We start from the raw sequence: 20671 nt of genomic DNA on the forward strand, positions 1-20671 counted from the left end.
GATTGTTTTATTTTATTCACTGTGTTTTTATTGTTTCTATCGTTTGCTGCTTTTTAGTGACTTGGTTTTGTGTTTTTGATGTGCCCATTGTAGCACTTTGAGATTTTATTTCAAATGTAAAGTGCTTCACAAATAAAATGTGTTATTATTATTATTTAAAAAAACATTTCCATAGAGTCACCCTCCTAAAAATAATGGCATTTTAGTTATTACATGGCATGTTGGTAATTACAAATGTTTTTTTCTATATTAAATAGAATGTAGTACTAACAGAAACGGAATATTGTTTTTATAGTTAAAGATACTGATGACAACAGAAATGCTTATGGTATGAAAGGAGAAACTTTAATATTATGTTTGTTTGAAAAACATCCCCCCCCGAAAATACTTATGTTTAAGTTAATACAACAAGTTAATGTCCACCATGTAGATGTGGAAAGTAAGAGATTTTCCCCCAACGTCGAAAGTATTGTCAATAAGTCTTAATTGGTTGCATATGGTCTTTTTATATCACACGAGAGATGTCATCCAGCCAGTGAAGATGGTAATGACATAAAAGATTATTTGAAAAAAGAGTTAAAGTCAGTTTTACATTCAAAACAGATACAAAGAAAGAGATAGAATTTTAACACATCATTCTAGTAAGATGCTAAATAAGTACTAAATATTGATGAGGATTCACCATAAGTATGTCAACTTGTCGGCCAAGGAGGTTAGCTTATCAATGGCTTGTAACCCCACGATGATCATATATCGTCTTTGTATTATCTCATTGGTTCTGTTTCTGTAAGCTCTTATTTTGAGAGGACCCATACGTCTCGGTTGTGGTGGTGGTGGTGGTGGTGGTGGTGGTGGTGATATTCCGATGTCGTTCACAGTCCCCTGGGATGTTCCTGTTAAAATAAATAAATATGTCTAAAACAATATAATAACTTATTTATATTTAAATGTATAATTTTTAAAATAAAAATAACATTAAAATGTAAAACCTCTTAGTAAAATAATGTTTTTTTATTTTCTGTATTTTATTATTTTTAAAATGATCTAACTTTATTTTTTTAAGCATAGAAGTATATTGTTTAATTAAAAGTAGTAATATACGGTTATACGGAAGTCTATAAAAACATCATATCTGAATATAAAACGTATCTATCAATTGCAGATATCAATTATTAAAATGTTTCTAACTATGTTCTATAAAGATAATTGAGCTGTTAACTTACCACTCATTGTAAATCTGCTGGTGTCCTTCGACTTCTGTTCAGCTACAATGTTATTTTTTTATTTTTTGTTCTGAGATCTGACTGCAATCCCAGCATTAATAGGCAACTCTTTCTTGGAAAAAAAATTAACCATTGTTGAATGGGGGCGCTAATGCAACAAACGGGACGCAAACCGCCATTAAATTAAGCACCAAAGAAGAAAAGCATTTACGTCACAGCTTCGACAGGCGACGTGGCCCCCCTCGTCTACTAGTTCCTGTTGCTCCCCTTCTCGGGTCGCTGCCTGAATCTTTGCTCCGTGCTCAGGTGATACCTGGCGGCACCGGGTTGGGCACACACACCACAGGTATACGCGGTATAGCGGCTCGTCAGATTTGAAAAACGTTCGAAGACGGTGGAACTAAGTAGGCCGACATGGAGACGTATGAAAACTCGTACAAGAAGCAGAAGCTGAGCATCGCGCCGCAAAACTGGGTGAGTCTTTTTTTTCTTTTCTTTTTTTTTTTGGGTGTGATGATCTTGCCATTCATCCCAACCCCGTCGAGAAATCAGGCTACTCCTCTCTTTTGCGTAAGCCGTTAGCATAGTTAGCATTGCCTTGTTGATGTGGACTGCAGTTAGCTTGTTTTGAATGGTTCGTTAGCATCTGGTAGCCCGTACATCAGTGACCATAAGGAATTCATTCAAATATGACGTCCTTTTTGAATCGTTAGTTGTTTTTTTTTAAAGTTAGGTTTATTTTATTTGAGTATTATTTAGTCTTTTTATATGTTAAGCGTGTTCTTGGTTGAATGCAAAAAGATAGGCACCAAGTGAACTAAAAATGCAATAAACATATAATAAAAATAGGACAAGCGGTTCAGATAATGCATGGATGGATAATAAAATGGCTGTGGATATTTTGACCAGAAACTCTCCTATAACGCTAACGGTTCTGATTGGTCACTCGCCGGACTTAGTGCACTGGGCGTGGTTCCTGCCTCGACTTCTTTGGCGTCTTTTCACGAAGTTTTGATTTTGTTTTGCCACTGAAGATAGGCTGTAATCGGCTTTACCTGCCGACTCCCAACCATAACCGACATTGTCAGAGCATACAGATTGTTGTCAAGAAATTGTAGTAAAAAAAACTAAAATAAAAACAATTTACAAAGCAAGATTCACGGCAAAATAGAGCTAAGCGGCGAGTTGCCGGTCGTGGCAAATTATCCACTTTGTAAGTCGGGATCGCCATTTGACCTCAGTTGTTTAAAGACGCAATTAATTTCCCCGCATTCGATCCAATTCCTTATGGTGAATTCAGTGATTAATCCATTTTCACACCTGAATTAATGCAGGGGACGCAGCGTGCCACAAATGTCACTTATCAAGCGCACCACGTCAGCAGGAACAAGCGTGGACAGGTGGTGGGCACGAGAGGCGGCTTCAGAGGATGCACTGTGTGGCTCACTGGTAAGTTGTGAGGCTTGCTAGCTTTGACAAGTAGCATGGACCCCATTTTGACATTTATTTCGTTCTTCGTCTTTTTGTGGTCGAGGTCTGTCCGGCGCTGGGAAGACCACCGTGAGCATGGCCCTGGAGGAGTATCTCGTCTGCCACGGCATCCCATGCTACACACTGGACGGGGACAACATCCGCCAGGGTTTGAACAAAAATTTGGGCTTCAGCCCGGAGGACCGCGAGGAGAACATTCGGCGCATTGCAGAGGTGTCGCGGCTCTTTGCAGATGCCGGCCTGGTCTGCCTGGCCAGCTTCATCTCCCCCTACAACAGGGTGGGTAATGTAATTTAGCAATTCTGATTCTGGGTAAGAGAATAAAATCTCAATTTTAAACAGAAGATGCAGTATAGAGGGAAAAAGTAGGCAACCTTTTTGAGCAATAAAATGTCAAGTTCATATTTGATTAAAAAGTGTTTGAATTTCTCTTCGAAGAAAATCTCATTCGCTGTAGAGAGCATGCTTTCTTTTGTGTCGTCATCGGCGCAATTGTTTTCTCATGCCTGAGTTGTCTGCAGGATCGTATTAACGCCCGGAAGATTCACGAAGCGGCAGGCCTGCCTTTCTTTGAGGTTTTTGTGGACGCGCCGCTGGACGTGTGCGAGCAGAGAGATGTGAAGGGCCTCTACAAGAGAGCCAGAGCGGGCGAAATAAGAGGTAGAGGGCTTTTTTTTTTCTTCATAATGCTGGCACACATTTATGATGATTAATATCACAACTTCACATTTAAAAAAAATAAAAATAAATCTGCATATATGAACTCATTCACTGCCATTGACGCTATAGACGTAAAAAAATTCATTTGAACGATTTCTTTTAGTTAAATTTTTTTTCTACTTTTGTTAACAAGAATATGAAAACCTTTTTTTTTATTGTACATTTAGAACAGATATGTGATTAATTGTGAGTTAACTAGTGAAGTCATGCGATTAATTACGACAAAAAAACTTAATTGCCTGACGCCCCGATTTTTTTATTAATCTTTAAGTCGCTTCAGGCGATTACAATTTTTAATTGTAATTAATCGCATGACTTCAATAGTTAACTCAAGATTAATCACACATTTTATATCTGTAAACCCCCCAAATCTAGGTTTTCGTACGCTTGTTAACAAAAGTGGGCAAAAAATGATAAACTAATAGTTCAAATGAATTTTTGACGTCTATAGCCGTCAATGGCAGTGAATGAGTTAAACTTAGAAAATAATAGAGGTGCTGGTATTTATAGTTCATGCCACGCCCCCATATCATGTAACGTGACGCCGTCATGCAGGTTTTACCGGAATCGACGCAGAGTACGAGAAACCCGAGTCGCCCGAGTTGGTGCTGAAGACCGACTCGTGCACCGTGAACGAGTGCATCCAGCAGCTGGTTGACCTGCTGCAGGAGCGGGTGAACGCACCGCCGACAATTTAATTTGAACCCGGCTGCCGGGTTCGCTCAAATTCTGAATCTTTTTTTTTTTCTCACCTGTCATTATCGCAGGACATTGTACCAGTGGACGCTTCCTACGAGGTGAAAGAGTTGTACGTTCAAGAGAACAAATTGGATCTAGCCAAGGCTAACGCGGAGACACTGCCTGCTCTTCAGATTGGAAAGGTTTCTCCCTATTGTCCTTTCATCAGAGAGGCGGACACAGTGCAAAAATGTATTTACGCTGACCATCCACAATATTGTGACCACTTGCATAATCTGGTGAATCAGCACAAGAATTGTACCATACATTGTGCCTAGCCAAATATAACTAAACATTTCTTGTGTAAAACATAGCAATATCACTCAATGATTTGGTGTAGTTTTGCTCTCTGGTCAAATACAATCACAATGGCGGAACAGTATTGATTTTATATTGCAGTCTGACAGTTTTTGCACTTTTTTTTTTAAACCACTTATACAGTACATTTTTAAAACATTGAATTTCCAGCATATTTTGCTGACTGCAAATTAGGCTTTACAGTTGTTTTTTTGTGTGACCCTCAGGTGGACATGCAGTGGGTCCAGGTGTTGGCGGAAGGCTGGGCCACGCCACTCAACGGCTTCATGAGGGAGCGAGAGTATCTTCAGTGTCTCCACTTTGACTGCCTGCTGGATGGTAATTTTTTTTTAAGCAGACACACAGTATTTAAGGAGATAATTAACTTTTTTTTTCAATAATAAATTCTATGTGTCCTCACTAGTCTAAACACAGTATTTTGATCAATATTGCGTTTGTGGAATAATCATTTGTAAACAAGCACATTTAAATTTGAAAAGTACTCTTGCAGTACACTAGAAAGGCCACTAGATGGCGCACAAAGTTTACCATAGGCTTTCTTTCTCCTTGAAATCAGCTAAATGTTAGAAATAATGCACACACAATTTACTTATATTTAACAAGTAATCCTGACTATTCACATTATTGACAGCTTTGTTCAGAATCAAAAAGAACAATGAAGTCTCAGAGCATTTAAAAAAGAAAAAGAAAAAAAAGCCACATTTTGTTTTGAGTGCAATTACTGCAACTTATGCTTCACGAACATTCCAACATTTTCCACAAGACCTCTTTCCAATTCCTGAGGCTTGTGTTGTTCTGCCAAATGTTTTTATTACGTGCACATACATAAAATACTTTGGAGGGAAAAAATTTGCATAGCCCATGTATCGTTTTCAGATTTTGGCAGGCGCGCATAATAACAGCTGTGCAAGCAAAAAAAAGAAAGAAAAAAGTCAACAGCAGAGATGATAACTCAAGTATGTAAATGAGGCGTCTAAATAATCACAGATTGACATGTCGTGTCGCGTGCCAGTACATTTCAGCCGGAGCACATTGAATTCCTCCCTCAACGTCACTCAAAGCCGCTAACTGAACGGTCTGCTAAGATAAACAAAAAAAAGTCCCGTTTGCGTCCGCCTTGCTGGCTCGCCTGAGTTTTAATGTGAAGCAGCTGCTCGACTGCTCAGCTGCACGTTGTGACGAGACGACAACGCGCCGGGGGTCCGCATCGCCACAACATCCATCATAACTTTTCAGGATGTGCTCTCTATTCAAATTGTAAAATCATATGACTTTCTTCTAAGGAGGCCATTTTGTGAATTTCCAACAGCTGGATTCATATTGGATAATAAGTCATGTTTTTGCTATAATTTTAAATCAAACATTATGAAATTCATAATGTGTGCACTCCATTTTCATGTCAAGTTTTCGAAATGGTCAGCAAACTGTCGGCTCAACTCATTTACTGCCATTGACGGCAAAAGATGTAAAAAAATCATTTAAACTATTTCTATTCGTTTAACTTCTTTTTTCTACTTTTGTTATATATATATTTTTAGAAATACTGATATAAAATGTGTGATTAATCGTGAGTTAACTGTTGAAGTCATGCGATTAATTACAATTAAAAAATGTAATCGCCTGACGCGACTTAAAGTTTATTACAAATTTGGGGCGTAAGGCAATAATTTTTTTAAATTGTTATTAATCGCATGACTTCAATAGTTAGCTAACAAATGAGTTAATGACATTCCCATCAATTTCAATGTGAGAAGACGTTTTGAGATGTATAAAAATTCAAAGGTGATTAAAAATGTTCATCATAATTAATCGAATGACTTCACTAGTTAACTCACAATTAATCACAAATTTTATATCTGTTCTAAATGTACAATAAAAAAATATAGGTTTTCGTATTCTTGTTAACAAAAGTAGAAAAAATAATAAACTAATAGAAATAGTTCAAATTAATTTTTGACGTCCGTAGCCGTCAATGGCAGTGAATGAGTTAATGGCGTAGGCAGCAAAATTCTGACTTCCTGTTCATTCTCAGACTTCTCTGTGCAACCTGAAAACTCCACCCAATTATGTGTTGATTAGCAAAACTGGTATTTGGGGCTAACTTCTCAAATTTACTTTGGTGCTACTGAGTGAGTTCTTAGTTTGAATTGAGGACTCTTAAAATACATTCTGGCACATTTTGACCACACAGCTGAAAAAGGACCCTAAAAAAGACAAGTAAGGTATGAAAAAAAAAAAAAAAAAAACTCCCGGCATTGTCCAAATATTGAACCTAACTGCTAATAGCTGCTGTGCTGATGAAATCTAAACTTTGGGCACCAGGCGGCGTGATCAACCTTTCGGTGCCGGTGGTATTGCCGGTGACTTCGGAGGACAAAGAGCGCATGAACGGTGTGACGGCGATGGCGCTGGTGTATGAAGGCAGGCGAGTGGCCATCCTTCGCAACCCCGAGTTCTACGAGCACCGCAAGGAGGAACGCTGCGCCCGCCAATGGGGCACCACCTGCATGAGCCATCCCTACATCAAGGTCAGGAGCCGATTGCAAACTGTGGCTGATGATGATGATGATGATCAGGGTCATTTTAATTGGGTAAAAAAATGAATGGGGGAAATGATGACAATTTAATTGATTGGCCTTCATGCAAACGTTTGTGGAGTGCACTTTTAATTATGAAATGAAAAAGTCTTACCTGAAAATGTGCCTTTTTAAGCGCGAGCAAGTCTCATGGCTCTCAGTACATGATTTCATCAGCTTGGCTGGATGAAGATCCAGAGACACTTTTCATAAGACTACACTGTGTGAAACAATCAAGCAGAAGCCCCCCCCCCCCAAAGCGGGTAAGCGCAGCTGCATTCAGTTGTGTTGGCTGCACAGGTTAGCGTTAGCTAACGCCATTAGCTTCTAATACTCGTTTTTTTTTCTACATTAAATAAGAGTGTGTTCCTCACAGTAATGTTGTTCCCACACTCTCGACGCAACCACTTGTTTTCACCCTGACCACAGTTTTCCAACAGCTCACTTTTCTGCCTCGTTTTGCGTGTGGACAAAGGCCCACAGCTCATTAAAAAAACATACGTTTCCTCCCCAAAAAAAGAAAAAAAGAAGCAATGTTTGTGTGGACATAGCCTTAGCAACACAGGTGGTGCGGCTCACTTTCTGACCAACCCAACAGGGCGGCTCTCGAGGTTGGACGCGCTTTAAAAGGTGTGCACTCCCACGAGCACGTGTGCCGTTAAAAGACAAACGTTTGCACCCAACACCGTCGTAAATCCAAAGTGATGAGCTTCTGCAGAATCACGCTTCGCCGTCTCGGAATCGCCGCTAATAGAACACAGATCCGGCGCGGCGTCTTTCTCGCTTTGCTGACGGAAAGACTGAACTCAGACAAGCCGGGTCAGGCGCTCCTCCTCCCAATTTGTCCGGACGCCCGGACTAATCACGTCTGATCCGATCTGCTTTTGTTCCGCAGCGCTTTCGCAGGTGTTATTTCTGGATGCTGACTCACATTCTCTGCATGTGTGGTAATTGTTCCAATCTGTTGCTCCGAGGTTCAGGTGCACAAGATAATTGAGCTTGTTTTTTTTTTTTGTGGCCATAAATAGCATATGAAGGTTGCATGTATTAGGACTGCATTTGTTTTTGTTTTTTGTACAATAATATTAACTCATTGCTCCATTATGAAGAAAATATGAATCACGATTAATTTGGCAATGCTTGAAATCACGATTAGATGATCATTTGTTTTTGGGCGCAAAACAAGAAGATGTTTAAATGTAAAAAATTATTAAGACAAATAAATTTTGTTGAAATACTATAATTAAGTTTATTTTGGACTGAACAAGATTTTTAATAAATTAGTTATTTAAAAATAAATTGCAAATGTATACATTTAAACAACTCAAAATTAGTATTAATAATCTTTTATTTTTGTTTACGGTTATGCCACAATTTCACACGAGAACATTTTCAGGAATAGTTTCAGATTTTGAATGGAAAACACAATCAAGGTTATAGTTCACTGAAATGATAACATAAATATAAAAACCAGAGTGCTTAAAAAAAAAAAACCTCAACCTGTTTTTATGTATTTTTACTTTGTCACTCTATCTGTTATATTTGCAACATTGAGACGACGTTCACCTGCAATTCAAATTTGAAATCGTAGCTCACTAGTTGCAAAACTTGCTGCGTTCGGCAACATCGCTGGGCGATGCAATGTTGTTGAGGCAACGCCTCTATATTACTGCTTCCAAAAACGGACAAAAATAAGTTTTACTACTATAGGAAGAGGAGATGTTGCATATTGGAAACACACGAGTGCAGTATACAAGGTCCTCTTTACTAACACGACAGCTGCTGTCCCACTTACACTGCCGTCTCATGACCGTAACATCTAATTGATGACAGTTACTTGGAACAGAGTGTACAAAAATAACCTTGGGCAATGAGCCACACGCTGCTTCACCAAGTCAACTATCAAACCAGTATTTTTATTTTTTTTTAGATTGCTAAAACAGCCTGGATGCTCGAGGGGAGAAAATCTTTTGAACAGGTTTTTCTTGGGATCCATTTTGTGAGTGTCCCCGCTGTTTGGGACCTGATAAGTCTGGACTTTATTAGACCTTGGCCTGGCGCCACTCCAGCTCGTTTAGGCGCTTTTCCCCCCCCCCTTTTTTTTTACGGCCTGCTGTTGTCTCATGTCTGGACTATGTTTGAGTTCGGCGTTGACCGCTGCTGACTCCCGTTTCAGATGGTGATGGAGAGCGGCGACTGGCTCGTCGGTGGCGACCTGCAGGTCCTCGACCGAATCTACTGGAACGACGGACTGGACCAGTACCGACTGACGCCCACCGAGCTCAAACAGAAGTTTAAAGAAATGAATGCAGGTATTTGTGTTGTTTTTTGGGGGATGGAAGGGAAGGTGTCCAAATATGCCTGATGGACCCTAGGAGGGGCCCCAAAGTCTTTCCCACATGAAGAATACCCGGTAGTAGGGGTGTGAATTGCCTAGTACCTTTCGATTCGTGTCACGATTCATAGGTCACGATTCGATGCCGATTAATCCCGATACGAATCTATAAACTAGAAAAATTCCCGCGGAAATTTTGAATGGGCCTGCTAACTCTTTTCAATGAGCTGAACAGTTTAAACTTTCAACCATTGAAATCGGTCAAGAAATGTGGAAGTTAACCATAATCAACAGTATGTTACTGCCCCTTTAAGAAACATGCACATTCACGCACACACATTTGATTTTAAGTAACATTTCAATGAGCTGAACAGTTTAAAATTTCAACCATTGAAATCGCTCAAGAAATGTAAAAGTTAACCATAATCAACAGTATGTTACTGCCCCTTTAAGAAACATGCACATTCACGCACACACATTTGATTTTAAGTAACATTTCAATGAGCTGAGCAGTTTAAAATTCAAACCATTGAAATCGGTCAAGAAATGTGGAATCTACCATAATTAACAGTATCTCACTGCCCCTTTACAAAACATGCACATTCACACACACACATTTGATTTTAAGTTGTGAGGAGACGTCACGCACCAACACTCCATTGATTTGTATAGGATTACGCTCACCTCAAACAAAAGCCTCTCGCGACTTAACGGTTGAAGATGCAGATTCCAGAAATGGCTTGTTAGAACGGCAAGGGTTTGGGGAACGCGAGCATGTTCTCAGTTTTTTAATCGGATGAAAAATGACCAAATGAGAGCAGGTTGAAAACTTATGATTGATCGAAAATGAAGAGGGAAAAACGGCGAAAATTACATTGAAAAGAGATCAAAATAGTGCGACTTCTCCTCGTTTAAAGTGAAAATAAAGGTACTAAATGACACCGTAGCCAAATAAAACTTAGTTCTTCAGAAAGCAGAGGCTTGTGGCTACAAAATGTGCGAATTTGATGTCTAGTGAGCAAAGATTGTGGCCATGGTGACGAGTTGAAGTGAAACTTTTGGAAATATATTTTTTGGTTCCCAGCACTCAGACCTTAATTAGTCACGCTCTAACTGATGCAAGAAAGGCGACTTTCACCCCTTTGCTCACTGTCTTTGAACCCGCACAGGGGGGAGAGCTTTCATTCCTTAATTTTTTTTTTGACACTGAGCTAAAGATGACAAAAATTCCAACAAAATGAGCTAATTTTCATATCGGTCGGTTAACGTATGCGCGCGCAGCGTGTCTTTGAAAAAGGTGCTTGATTGGAGTTGATCTCTTTCGGATTCCCATTCATTCCTATGGGACTTTATTTGGGAGTTTTTTGGGAATAGCGTCGCCATGGTAACTGGGAATTCTTATAAAAATAATGCCGCACCGAGTCAGATCGAGCCGCATCGTTTGATACCTCATTTGTCCCGGTGCGATCTACGGTTTGGGCCGCATTTTTGCGGAAAAGTCGGTGGAATAAAATATAAAAAAAATAAAAACTAGAAAAATTCCCGCGGAAATTTTGAATGGGCCTGCTAACTCTTTTCAATGAGCTGAACAGTTTAAACTTTCAACCATTGAAATCGGTCAAGAAATGTGGAAGTTAACCATAATCTACTAAAAGTGTTACTGCCCCTTTAAGAAACATGCACATTCACGCACACACATTTGATTTTAAGTAACATTTCAATGAGCTAAACAGTTTAAAATTTAAACCATTGAAATCGCTCAAGAAATGTAAAAGTTAACCATAATCAACAGTATGTTACTGCCCCTTTAAGAAACATGCACATTCACACACACACATTTGATTTTAAGTAACATTTCAATGAGCTGAACAGTTTAAACTTTCAACCATTGAAATCGGTCAAGAAATGTGGAAGTTAACCATAATCAACATCAACTAAAAGTATCTTACTGCCCCTTTACAAAACATGCACATTCACGCACACACATTTGATTTTAAGTAACATTTCAATGAGCTGAACAGTTTAAAATTTAAACCATTGAAATCGGTCAAGAAATGTGGAATCTACCATAATCAACAGAATGTTACTGCCCCTTTAAGAAACATGCACATTCACGCACACACATTTGATTTTAAGTAACATTTCAATGAGCTGAACAGTTTAAACTTTCAACCATTGAAATGGGTCAAGAAATGTGGAAGTTAACCATAATCAACACTATGTTACTGCCCCTTTAAGAAACATGCACATTCACGCACACACATTTGATTTTAAGTAACATTTCAATGAGCTGAACAGTTTAAAATTCAAACCATTGAAATCGGTCAAGAAATGTGGAATCTACCATAATTAACAGTATCTCACTGCCCCTTTACAAAACATGCACATTCACGCACACACATTTGATTTTAAGTTGTGAGGAGACGTCACGCACCAACACTCCATTGATTTGTATAGGATTACGCTCACCTCAAACAAAAGCCTCTCGCGACTTAACGGTTGAAGATGCAGATTCCAGAAATGGCTCGTTAGAACGGCAAGGGTTTGGGGAACGCGAGCATGTTCTCAGTTTTTTAATCGGATGAAAAATGACCAAATGAGAGCAGGTTGAAAACTTATGATTGATCGAAAATGAAGAGGGAAAAACGGCGAAAATTACATTGAAAAGAGATCAAAATAGTGCGACTTCTCCTCGCTTAAAGTGAAAATAAAGGTACTAAATGACACCTTAGCCAAATAAAACTTAGTTTGTCAGAAAGCAGAGGCTTGTGGCTACAAAATGTGCGAATTTGATGTCTAGTGAGCAAAGATTGTGGCCATGGTGACGAGTTGAAGTGAAACTTTTGGAAATATATTTTTTGGTTCCCAGCACTCAGACCTTAATTAGTCACGCGGGAATTTTTCTAGTTAGTCACGCTCTAACTGATGCAAGAAAGGCGACTTTCACCCCTTTGCTCACTGTCTTTGAACCCGCACAGGGGGGAGAGCTTTCATTCCTTAATTTTTTTTTTGATACTGAGCTAAAGATGACAAAAATTCCAACAAAATGAGCTAATTTTCATATCGGTCGGTTAATGTATGCGCGCGCAGCGTGTCTTTGAAAAAGGTGCTTGATTGGAGTTGATCTCTTTCGGATTCCCATTCATTCCTATGGGACTTTATTTGGGAGTTTTTTGGGAATAGCGTCGCCATGGTAACTGGGAATTCTTATAAAAATAATAGCGCAGCGAGTCAGATCGAGCCGCATCGTTTGATACCTCTTTTGTCCCGGTGCGATCTACGGTTCGGGCCCTATTTTTGCGGAAAAGTCGCTGGAAGATGATATAAAAACTAGAAAAATTCCCGCGGAAATTTTGAATGGGCCTGCTAACTCTTTTCAATGAGCTGAACAGTTTAAACTTTCAACCATTGAAATCGGTCAAGAAATGTGCAAGTTAACCATAATCTACTAAAAGTATTACTGCCCCTTTAAGAAACATGCACATTCACGCACTCACATTTGATTTTAACCAACATTTCAATGAGCTAAACAGTTTAAAATTTCAACCATTGAAATCGCTCAAGAAATGTAAAAGTTAACCATAATCAACAGTATGTTACTGCCCCTTTAAGAAACATGCACATTCACGCACACACATTTGATTTTAAGTAACATTTCAATGAGCTGAGCAGTTTAAAATTCAAACCATTGAAATCGGTCAAGAAATGTGGAATCTACCATAATTAACAGTATCTCACTGCCCCTTTACAAAACATGCACATTCACGCACACACATTTGATTTTAAGTTGTGAGGAGACGTCACGCACCAACACTCCATTGATTTGTATAGGATTACGCTCACCTCAAACAAAAGCCTCTCGCGACTTAACGGTTGAAGATGCAGATTCCAGAAATGGCTCGTTAGAACGGCAAGGGTTTGGGGAACGCGAGCATGTTCTCAGTTTTTTAATCGGATGAAAAATGACCAAATGAGAGCAGGTTGAAAACTTATGATTGATCGAAAATGAAGAGGCAAAAACGGCGAAAATTACATTGAAAAGAGATCAAAAATGTGCGACTTCTCCTCGCTTAAAGTGAAAATAAAGGTACTAAATGACACCGTAGCCAAATAAAACTTAGTTCTTCAGAAAGCAGAGGCTTGTGGCTACAAAATGTGCGAATTTGATGTCTAGTGAGCAAAGATTGTGGCCATGGTGACGAGTTGAAGTGAAACTTTTGGAAATAGATTTTTTGGTTCCCGTCACTGAAGCCTTAATTGGGTATCAGAGTGGCGATTACACTCACTGTCTTTGAACCCGCACAGGGGGAAGAGCTTTCATTCCTTAATTTTTTTTTTGACACTGAGTTAAAGATGACAAAAATTCCAACAAAATGAGCTAATTTTCATATCAATCGGTTAACGTATGCGCGCGCAGCGTCTCTTTGAAAAAGGTGCTTGATGTGTGATTTTGTCTTTCCTTTTCCCATTCATTCCTATGGGACTTTTATTTGGGAGTTTTTTGGGAATAGCGTCGCCATGGTAACTGGGAATTCTTATAAAAATAATAGCGCACCGAGTCAGATCGAGCCGCATCGTTTGATACCTCATTTGTCCCGGTGCGATCTACGGTACGGGCCGCATTTTAGCAGAAAAAACGCGGAAGATTAAAAAATAAGAAGAAAAACTAGAAAAATTCCCGCGGAAATTTTGAATGGGCCTGCTAACTCTTTTCAATGAGCTGAACAGTTTAAACTTTCAACCATTGAAATCGGTCAAGAAATGTGGAAGTTAACCATAATCTACTAAAAGTATTACTGCCCCTTTAAGAAACATGCACATTCACGCACACACATTTGATTTTAACCAACATTTCAATGAGCTGAACAGTTTAAAATTTCAACCATTGAAATCGCTCAAGAAATGTAAAAGTTAACCATAATCAACAGTATGTTACTGCCCCTTTAAGAAACATGCACATTCACGCACACACATTTGATTTTAAGTAACATTTCAATGAGCTGAACAGTTTAAAATTTAAACCATTGAAATCGGTCAAGAAATGTGGAATCTACCAGAATCAACAGTATCTCACTGCCCCTTTACAAAACATGCACATTCACGCACACACATTTGATTTTAAGTTGTGAGGAGACGTCACGCACCAACACTCCATTGATTTGTATAGGATTACGCTCACCTCAAACAAAAGCCTCTCGCGACTTAACGGTTGAAGATGCAGATTCCAGAAATGGCTCGTTAGAACGGCAAGGGTTTGGGGAACGCGAGCATGTTCTCAGTTTTTTAATCGGATGAAAAATGACCAAATGAGAGCAGGTTGAAAACTTATGATTGATCGAAAATGAAGAGGGAAAAAACGGCGAAATTAACATGGAGGAGATAGGCGGCAAAGTCCGACTTCTCCTCGCTTAAAGTGAAAATAAAGGTACTAAATGACACCTTAGCCAAATAAAACTTAGTTTTTCAGAAAGCAGAGGCTTGTGGCTACAAAATGTGCGAATTTGATGTCTAGTGAGCAAAGATTGTGGCCATGGTGACGAGTTGAAGTGAAACTTTTGGAAATAGATTTTTTGGTTCCCGTCACTGAAAGCTTAATTGGGTATCAGAGTGGCGATTACACTCACTGTCTTTGAACCCGCACAGGGGGAAGAGCTTTCATTCCTTAATTTTTTTTTTGACACTGAGCTAAAGATGACAAAAATTCCAACAAAATGAGCTAAAATTCATATCAATCGGTTACCGTATGCGCGCGCAGCGTGTCTTGGAAAAAGGTGCTTGAATTGGAGTTGATGTCTTTCGGTTTCACATTCATTCCTATGGGACTTTTATTTGGGAGTTTTTTGGGAATAGCATCGCCATGGTAACTGGGAATTCTTATAAAAATAATGCCGCAGCGAGTCAGATCGAGCCGCATCGTTTGATACCTCATTTGTCCCGGTGCGATGTACGGTACAGGCCGCATTCTTGCGGAAAAACCCGTGGAAGATGATATAATAAGTTGAAAAATAATAAACCCCTTTTCTAGGATAGTAATATGTGCCTGCTTGCTCCGCAAGCAGCAGCTTCGCTGCTGCTTGCTCCGCAAGCAGCAGCTTCGCTGCTGCTTGCTCCGCTTAGCAGGCCCATAATAATAAACCCTTTTTCTAGGATAGTAATATGTGCCTGCTTGCTCCGCAAGCAGCAGCTTCGCTGCTGCTTGCTCCGCTTAGCAGGCCCATAATAATATACACTTTTCTAGGGTGGATAGTAATATGTGCCTGCTTGCTCCGCAAGCAGCAGCTTCGCTGCTGCTTGCTCCGCTTAGCAGGCCCATAATAAGAAAAATATTAAACCCTTTTCTAGGGTGGATAGTAATATGTGCCTGCTTGCTCCGCAAGCAGCAGCTTCGCTGCTGCTTGCTCCGCTTAGCAGGCCCATAATAAACCCTTTTCTAGGGTGGATAGTAATATGTGCCTGCTTGCTCCGCAAGCAGCAGCTTCGCTGCTGCTTGCTCCGCTTAGCAGGCCCATAATTAATTATGGCGATTTTTTTTTTCTATTGTTTTTTTTCCCCCTCAAATTTAGAAAATACTAATCAGTAAACTTGTACATGTACACTGTAAGATTTGTATGAAAATGTATTTATCTGAAAATTCAGGCTGCAGTCTGTTTCAACCGCATATTGAATCCATTCGAGAATTGCGATATATTGCCGAATCGATTTTTTTCTAACACCCCTACCCGGTAGCTTCTAAACGCTTCTAAGCGAATTCCCGTCCACATTTCCTCCCTCCGCAGATGCCGTGTTTGCCTTCCAGCTGCGCAACCCGGTTCATAACGGCCACGCCCTCCTGATGCAGGACACCCACAAGCGCCTGACGGAGCGGGGCTACCGCCGGCCCGTGCTCCTGCTGCACCCGCTGGGCGGATGGACCAAGGACGACGACGTGCCGCTGCCGTGGCGGATGAGGCAGCACGCCGCCGTGCTGGAAGAGGGCGTCCTGAATCCAGACACCACCATCGTCGCCATCTTCCCCTCACCCATGATGTACGCCGGGCCCACTGAGGTGAATGTCGAACGAACGTCTGTTTGGGGTCCTCAACGTGCGGGGGTTGTTGCATGCCACGTTACAGTGGGTTTAACCAAGCAGATTTGAATTTGGATGAAACTTGGTGTACTTGTTGATAGTGATGGCACAACACTAAATAACAAATTTTATGTCAATTGGAGCAGAGGTTTGGAAGTTACAGCCCACCAAATTTGGACATTTTGGGCAAAAAGGTGCGTGGCCGTTTTCCTTTGAAGCCTTGCGTCTCGGGAACTACTGAGTTTTTTTTTTCATGTTTCACTGTTTTTGTTTTTTTAATCACATTATTTTATTTTTTTTACTCCATCTTCTCTGGGTCATGTGTTTAAAATTCATGATGTTTAATTATTTGTCAGATTTTATTTGAAATAACTGTTAAGTGAATGTTATTTTATACAATTATTTTATTGTTAATTTCTTGAAAATTCCCCCACCCTAAAAATATATATTTTTTCTTGATATGAAAAAATTGTCATGGAAAAATGTCATGATTTTTTCCCCCACCCCTTAAATGTAATCTAATCATTGCTCTAAAACATTGTTTCTGAATTATTATTTTTTTAAGCAGCAACAAGGAGTACCCTCAGATATTCAATGATAGATCATGAACATTTTTGTTAAGGTTATGTCGAGGTCAACTAAATCAAAAGCTTACTAATAAATGCCCCAATCTATTAAAATGAGTGCAAATTTGTAATCCTTGTTCAATTCCCTTTCCAACAATACCCGTTTTGTAAAGATTGACCCAGTAGTTTGTGAGCTATAGTGAATCCTAGGAAGGCGGCCACGCCCCTTTTTGCCCAAAATATCCACATTTGTCGGGCCGTAGCTCACGAACCCTTGCTCCGATTGACCTCAAATTTTAGATTTAGTGTTGTGCCATCACTAGCAACGCGTTTCCTCCCACAACAGGTGCAATGGCACTGCCGAGCTCGAATGGTGGCCGGCGCCAACTTCTACATCGTGGGCCGCGACCCCGCCGGCATGCCCCACCCCGACACGGGGAAGGACCTGTACGAGCCCACCCATGGGGCCAAAGTCCTCACCATGGCCCCGGGCCTCATCACCCTGGAGATTGTCCCCTTCAAGGTCGCCGCTTACAACAAAGTGAAAAGAGCCATGGACTTCTACGAGCCCAAAAAGTGAGTATCGCGGGTGGACCGGAAGCAACACTTTAGGACTGGTCACTGATAAAGACAAACTTTCACATTCACACCTGTGGGTAAACTCATCTTCCATTCCTAACATGCATGTTTTGGAATACAGGTGAAAGTTCATAGTTGTACGGGCAAGTGGCTTTGAAAACAATTTCCCTCCATTTTCTTTTCCTTCTTCACTGCCACAATTGAAATAGCAAAGAAGGAATAATGAGAAGTGCGGGAACGCTGATAAGGACCATGACTTGTTTTTATTAGTCCATGACGCGCTGTTGAGTTTATCAGGAACATCCAGTACGAGCCCAAAACTTCAAAGGTCTGTAGAGTTCAGTTTGTTGAGTTCACCCCCCTCCAATCCCATTTGGGGGGGGGGGGGGGTTCTCTCTGGTTGAGGTCTCGACAGCTTGGCCAATTTGAAGAAATTATGGTTCAGCTCACAGCAAGCTGCTTCTAATTTCACATTGAATCAAGCGTACACAAAACAAAATGCGACTTGGCATGCTCCATTCGAACAGCAGTAATGCTTCTGCTTTTTTTTTTTTTTTGTCACGAAACTATCTCTGAGGACGTCTATAGATTAATAGACAGGATGTGAAAATGAAACATTTAAAACGTTAACTATTACTACATAATATTACAATTTCTTTACTAAGGCTAAACAATTTTGGTCTTGCAGGTTAGGTTTACTTTAAAAAAAAAAAGGCCATAATATTATTATTATTATAATTACTAGAGGTCTGAATTGCCTGTGACCTGGCGATTCGATTCATATTACGATTCATAGGTCACGATTCGACTCAATACTGATTAATCCCGATACGAATCTATAAATTACTTATTGCATTTTTTTAAAACTACAATTTAGAAAATACAAATCGGTTAACTTGTACATGTACACTGTAAGATTTGTATGAAAATGTAATTATTTATCTGAAAATTCAGGCTTAACTGAGCCACTGCATTTAACAAACAGGTTGCAGTCTGTTTCATGTTTGACCAGCACTGAAATCAAATATTAAGGCTTAATGTTCCAATAATATAACATTCTTCCATGCTTAATGTGTGAATCCTAACCCTAATCGATTTTTTTCTAACACCCCTAATAATTACTGTAATAAATAAGATAATTAACAATACATATTAAAAACATTCTACTAGGGCTTAACGGTTTTCCCCTCAATATTGCGAGTGATTTTTTTGTGTGATCCCATGTTTTGTTTTTTTACACAATAAAATAATCTATATTATAATAAATAATGATTTGGTCTTACAGGTTAGGTTTCCGCTTTTAAAAAAAGGCCATAAAATGTAAATAATTATTAAATAAAATAAATAATAATACATAATATTACAATTTCTTTACTAGGGCCAAATGATTTAGAAAAATTGAACTGATAGCGATTTTGATTCTTCTTCTTCTTCCCCGCAGCCATCAAGACTACGACTTCATCTCAGGCACACGCATGCGCAAGATGGCCCGCGAAGGTGACAATCCTCCGGACGGTTTCATGGCGCCGAAGGCCTGGGCCGTGCTTAAAGAATACTACAAGTCGCTGGAGAAGGCGTAGAAGACGTTATGCTAGGAAAACTGGGAACTTTGCATTCTTTCTTTTTGCCATTTAAACAGTCCGATGTTGGGACCATTCAGTCGTTGCTCATCACAGTGAGGGTCTTTACGTCTCATGCTGTATGAACTTTATTTGATTTTCAGACATAGTTTGAACGCCTGTTGCATATCAGATGGTTAGGGTGGGGTTTGGGGTTCGGGTCGCTGGGTCGAGAAGATCACTATAAAGTGCCTTTGGTGTCTTCATCAGAATCACTGGTCGTGAAAGTGTAGCAAAAGAATCAAACCCTGAGGTTTCATTATTGGCAAAACGATACGGCACTTCAAATGTCTTTCCTTCATTGAGGCACTTTTTTTTTTTTCTCATTGGCTGTTTGGGATTTTGGCATGTCCAGAACACGCTCTGCTAACTGCTGATGATTTAATGTTACTAAATCATTTTTTTAAGTTTTAACCCAAGTTATTTGATCATATATATTCAATTTTTATGATCATATTCAACATTTCACATGTCTCTAGAATATCTGTCCATCCTGTCATTATGGGGTAACATCCCCTTTAAGTATTCCTCTGATTATTATTTATATTTTTTTCCAGGTGCATTACTTACCAGTATTTTGTCTTTCTTCAGTGGTGGCTGAAACCGCAGCTCGTTGCAGAGTAAATATTTACACGTTATAGTTCATAATTTTCATTCTATATGTGCAGTTGGATGTCGTCAAGCTTAATATGTCCACTCTGTCATCGTGAAATATCAATTACTACCAACCTTTCAGAAATTGGAAATATATTTGCTGAAAGTACGCAGTCAGCTTTCCCGAGTCATGTTGAGAAATCAAATTTCAGCAAGTGCTCATAAAATGCTAATGTTTGCCAAAAATGTCCACCCCAACAGCAAGCTCACATTTTGCTGTTGGCAAGTACATGCTTTGTCATCTGGCAGCGACATTGTGAGAATGTTACCAATACGCGTTTTTAACAACATAACATCTACCAAACACACAGAAAATGGAATTCAGTGGGAAATCTCAACTATTTGGTGAAATGGGGAAGTCTCAAAGGCACCTTTTATAGTGATAATGACGAAGCTCTGGTTTTAGGGTTGTATTCATCGTGGTTGCCCTCACACAAAAACTGATAACTGTGAAACTATGTAAATGTAAAAAAAAAAAAAAGTTTTGTCAAAGCTCGTTTGGTCTTGACGCTACACTTCTGTTACAAACATTATTTCTGTTTTTGGTCGGCCACATGAAATTAATTGGCGCGTGACCTGGGGGCCATCCGTGAGTTTGACAACCGGGGTGGGCTAAGAAGGTGGGGTAGTTTATCGTGAGGTTGAAGTTAAGGTTAGATTGGATTGGGGGGGGGGGTTAAGTTATCTCGCTCAATGTATAGCTGAGTGTACTCTAATCTTGTGTATTAATTGTAACTGTTGAGTGCCTTGGTCAAATGAAAACATACGTGATGGAATCAGGATATG

General features: G+C 39.7%; 1 protein-coding gene across 1 annotated transcript; it reads left to right on the forward strand.

Moving 5' to 3' along the window:
* Window positions 1-1418: 1418 nt before the first annotated feature.
* On the forward strand, window positions 1419-19697 carry papss1 (3'-phosphoadenosine 5'-phosphosulfate synthase 1). The gene is made up of 12 exons (XM_086081678.1): window positions 1419-1697; window positions 2558-2672; window positions 2758-2993; window positions 3236-3374; window positions 3990-4108; window positions 4202-4315; window positions 4697-4808; window positions 6813-7018; window positions 9243-9378; window positions 16178-16446; window positions 17380-17609; window positions 19054-19697. Exons 1-12 carry the CDS (start codon window positions 1638-1640, stop codon window positions 19190-19192), a joined length of 1875 nt encoding a protein of 624 aa, XP_085937804.1. The 5' UTR covers window positions 1419-1637; the 3' UTR covers window positions 19193-19697.
* The last annotated feature ends 974 nt before the right edge of the window (window positions 19698-20671 follow it).

The sequence above is a fragment of the Leptonotus elevatus genome, chromosome 8, assembly GCF_054856555.1.
Source record: "Leptonotus elevatus isolate MCC_2025b chromosome 8, RoL_Lele_1.0, whole genome shotgun sequence".
NCBI classification, from domain to species: Eukaryota; Metazoa; Chordata; class Actinopteri; order Syngnathiformes; family Syngnathidae; genus Leptonotus; species Leptonotus elevatus.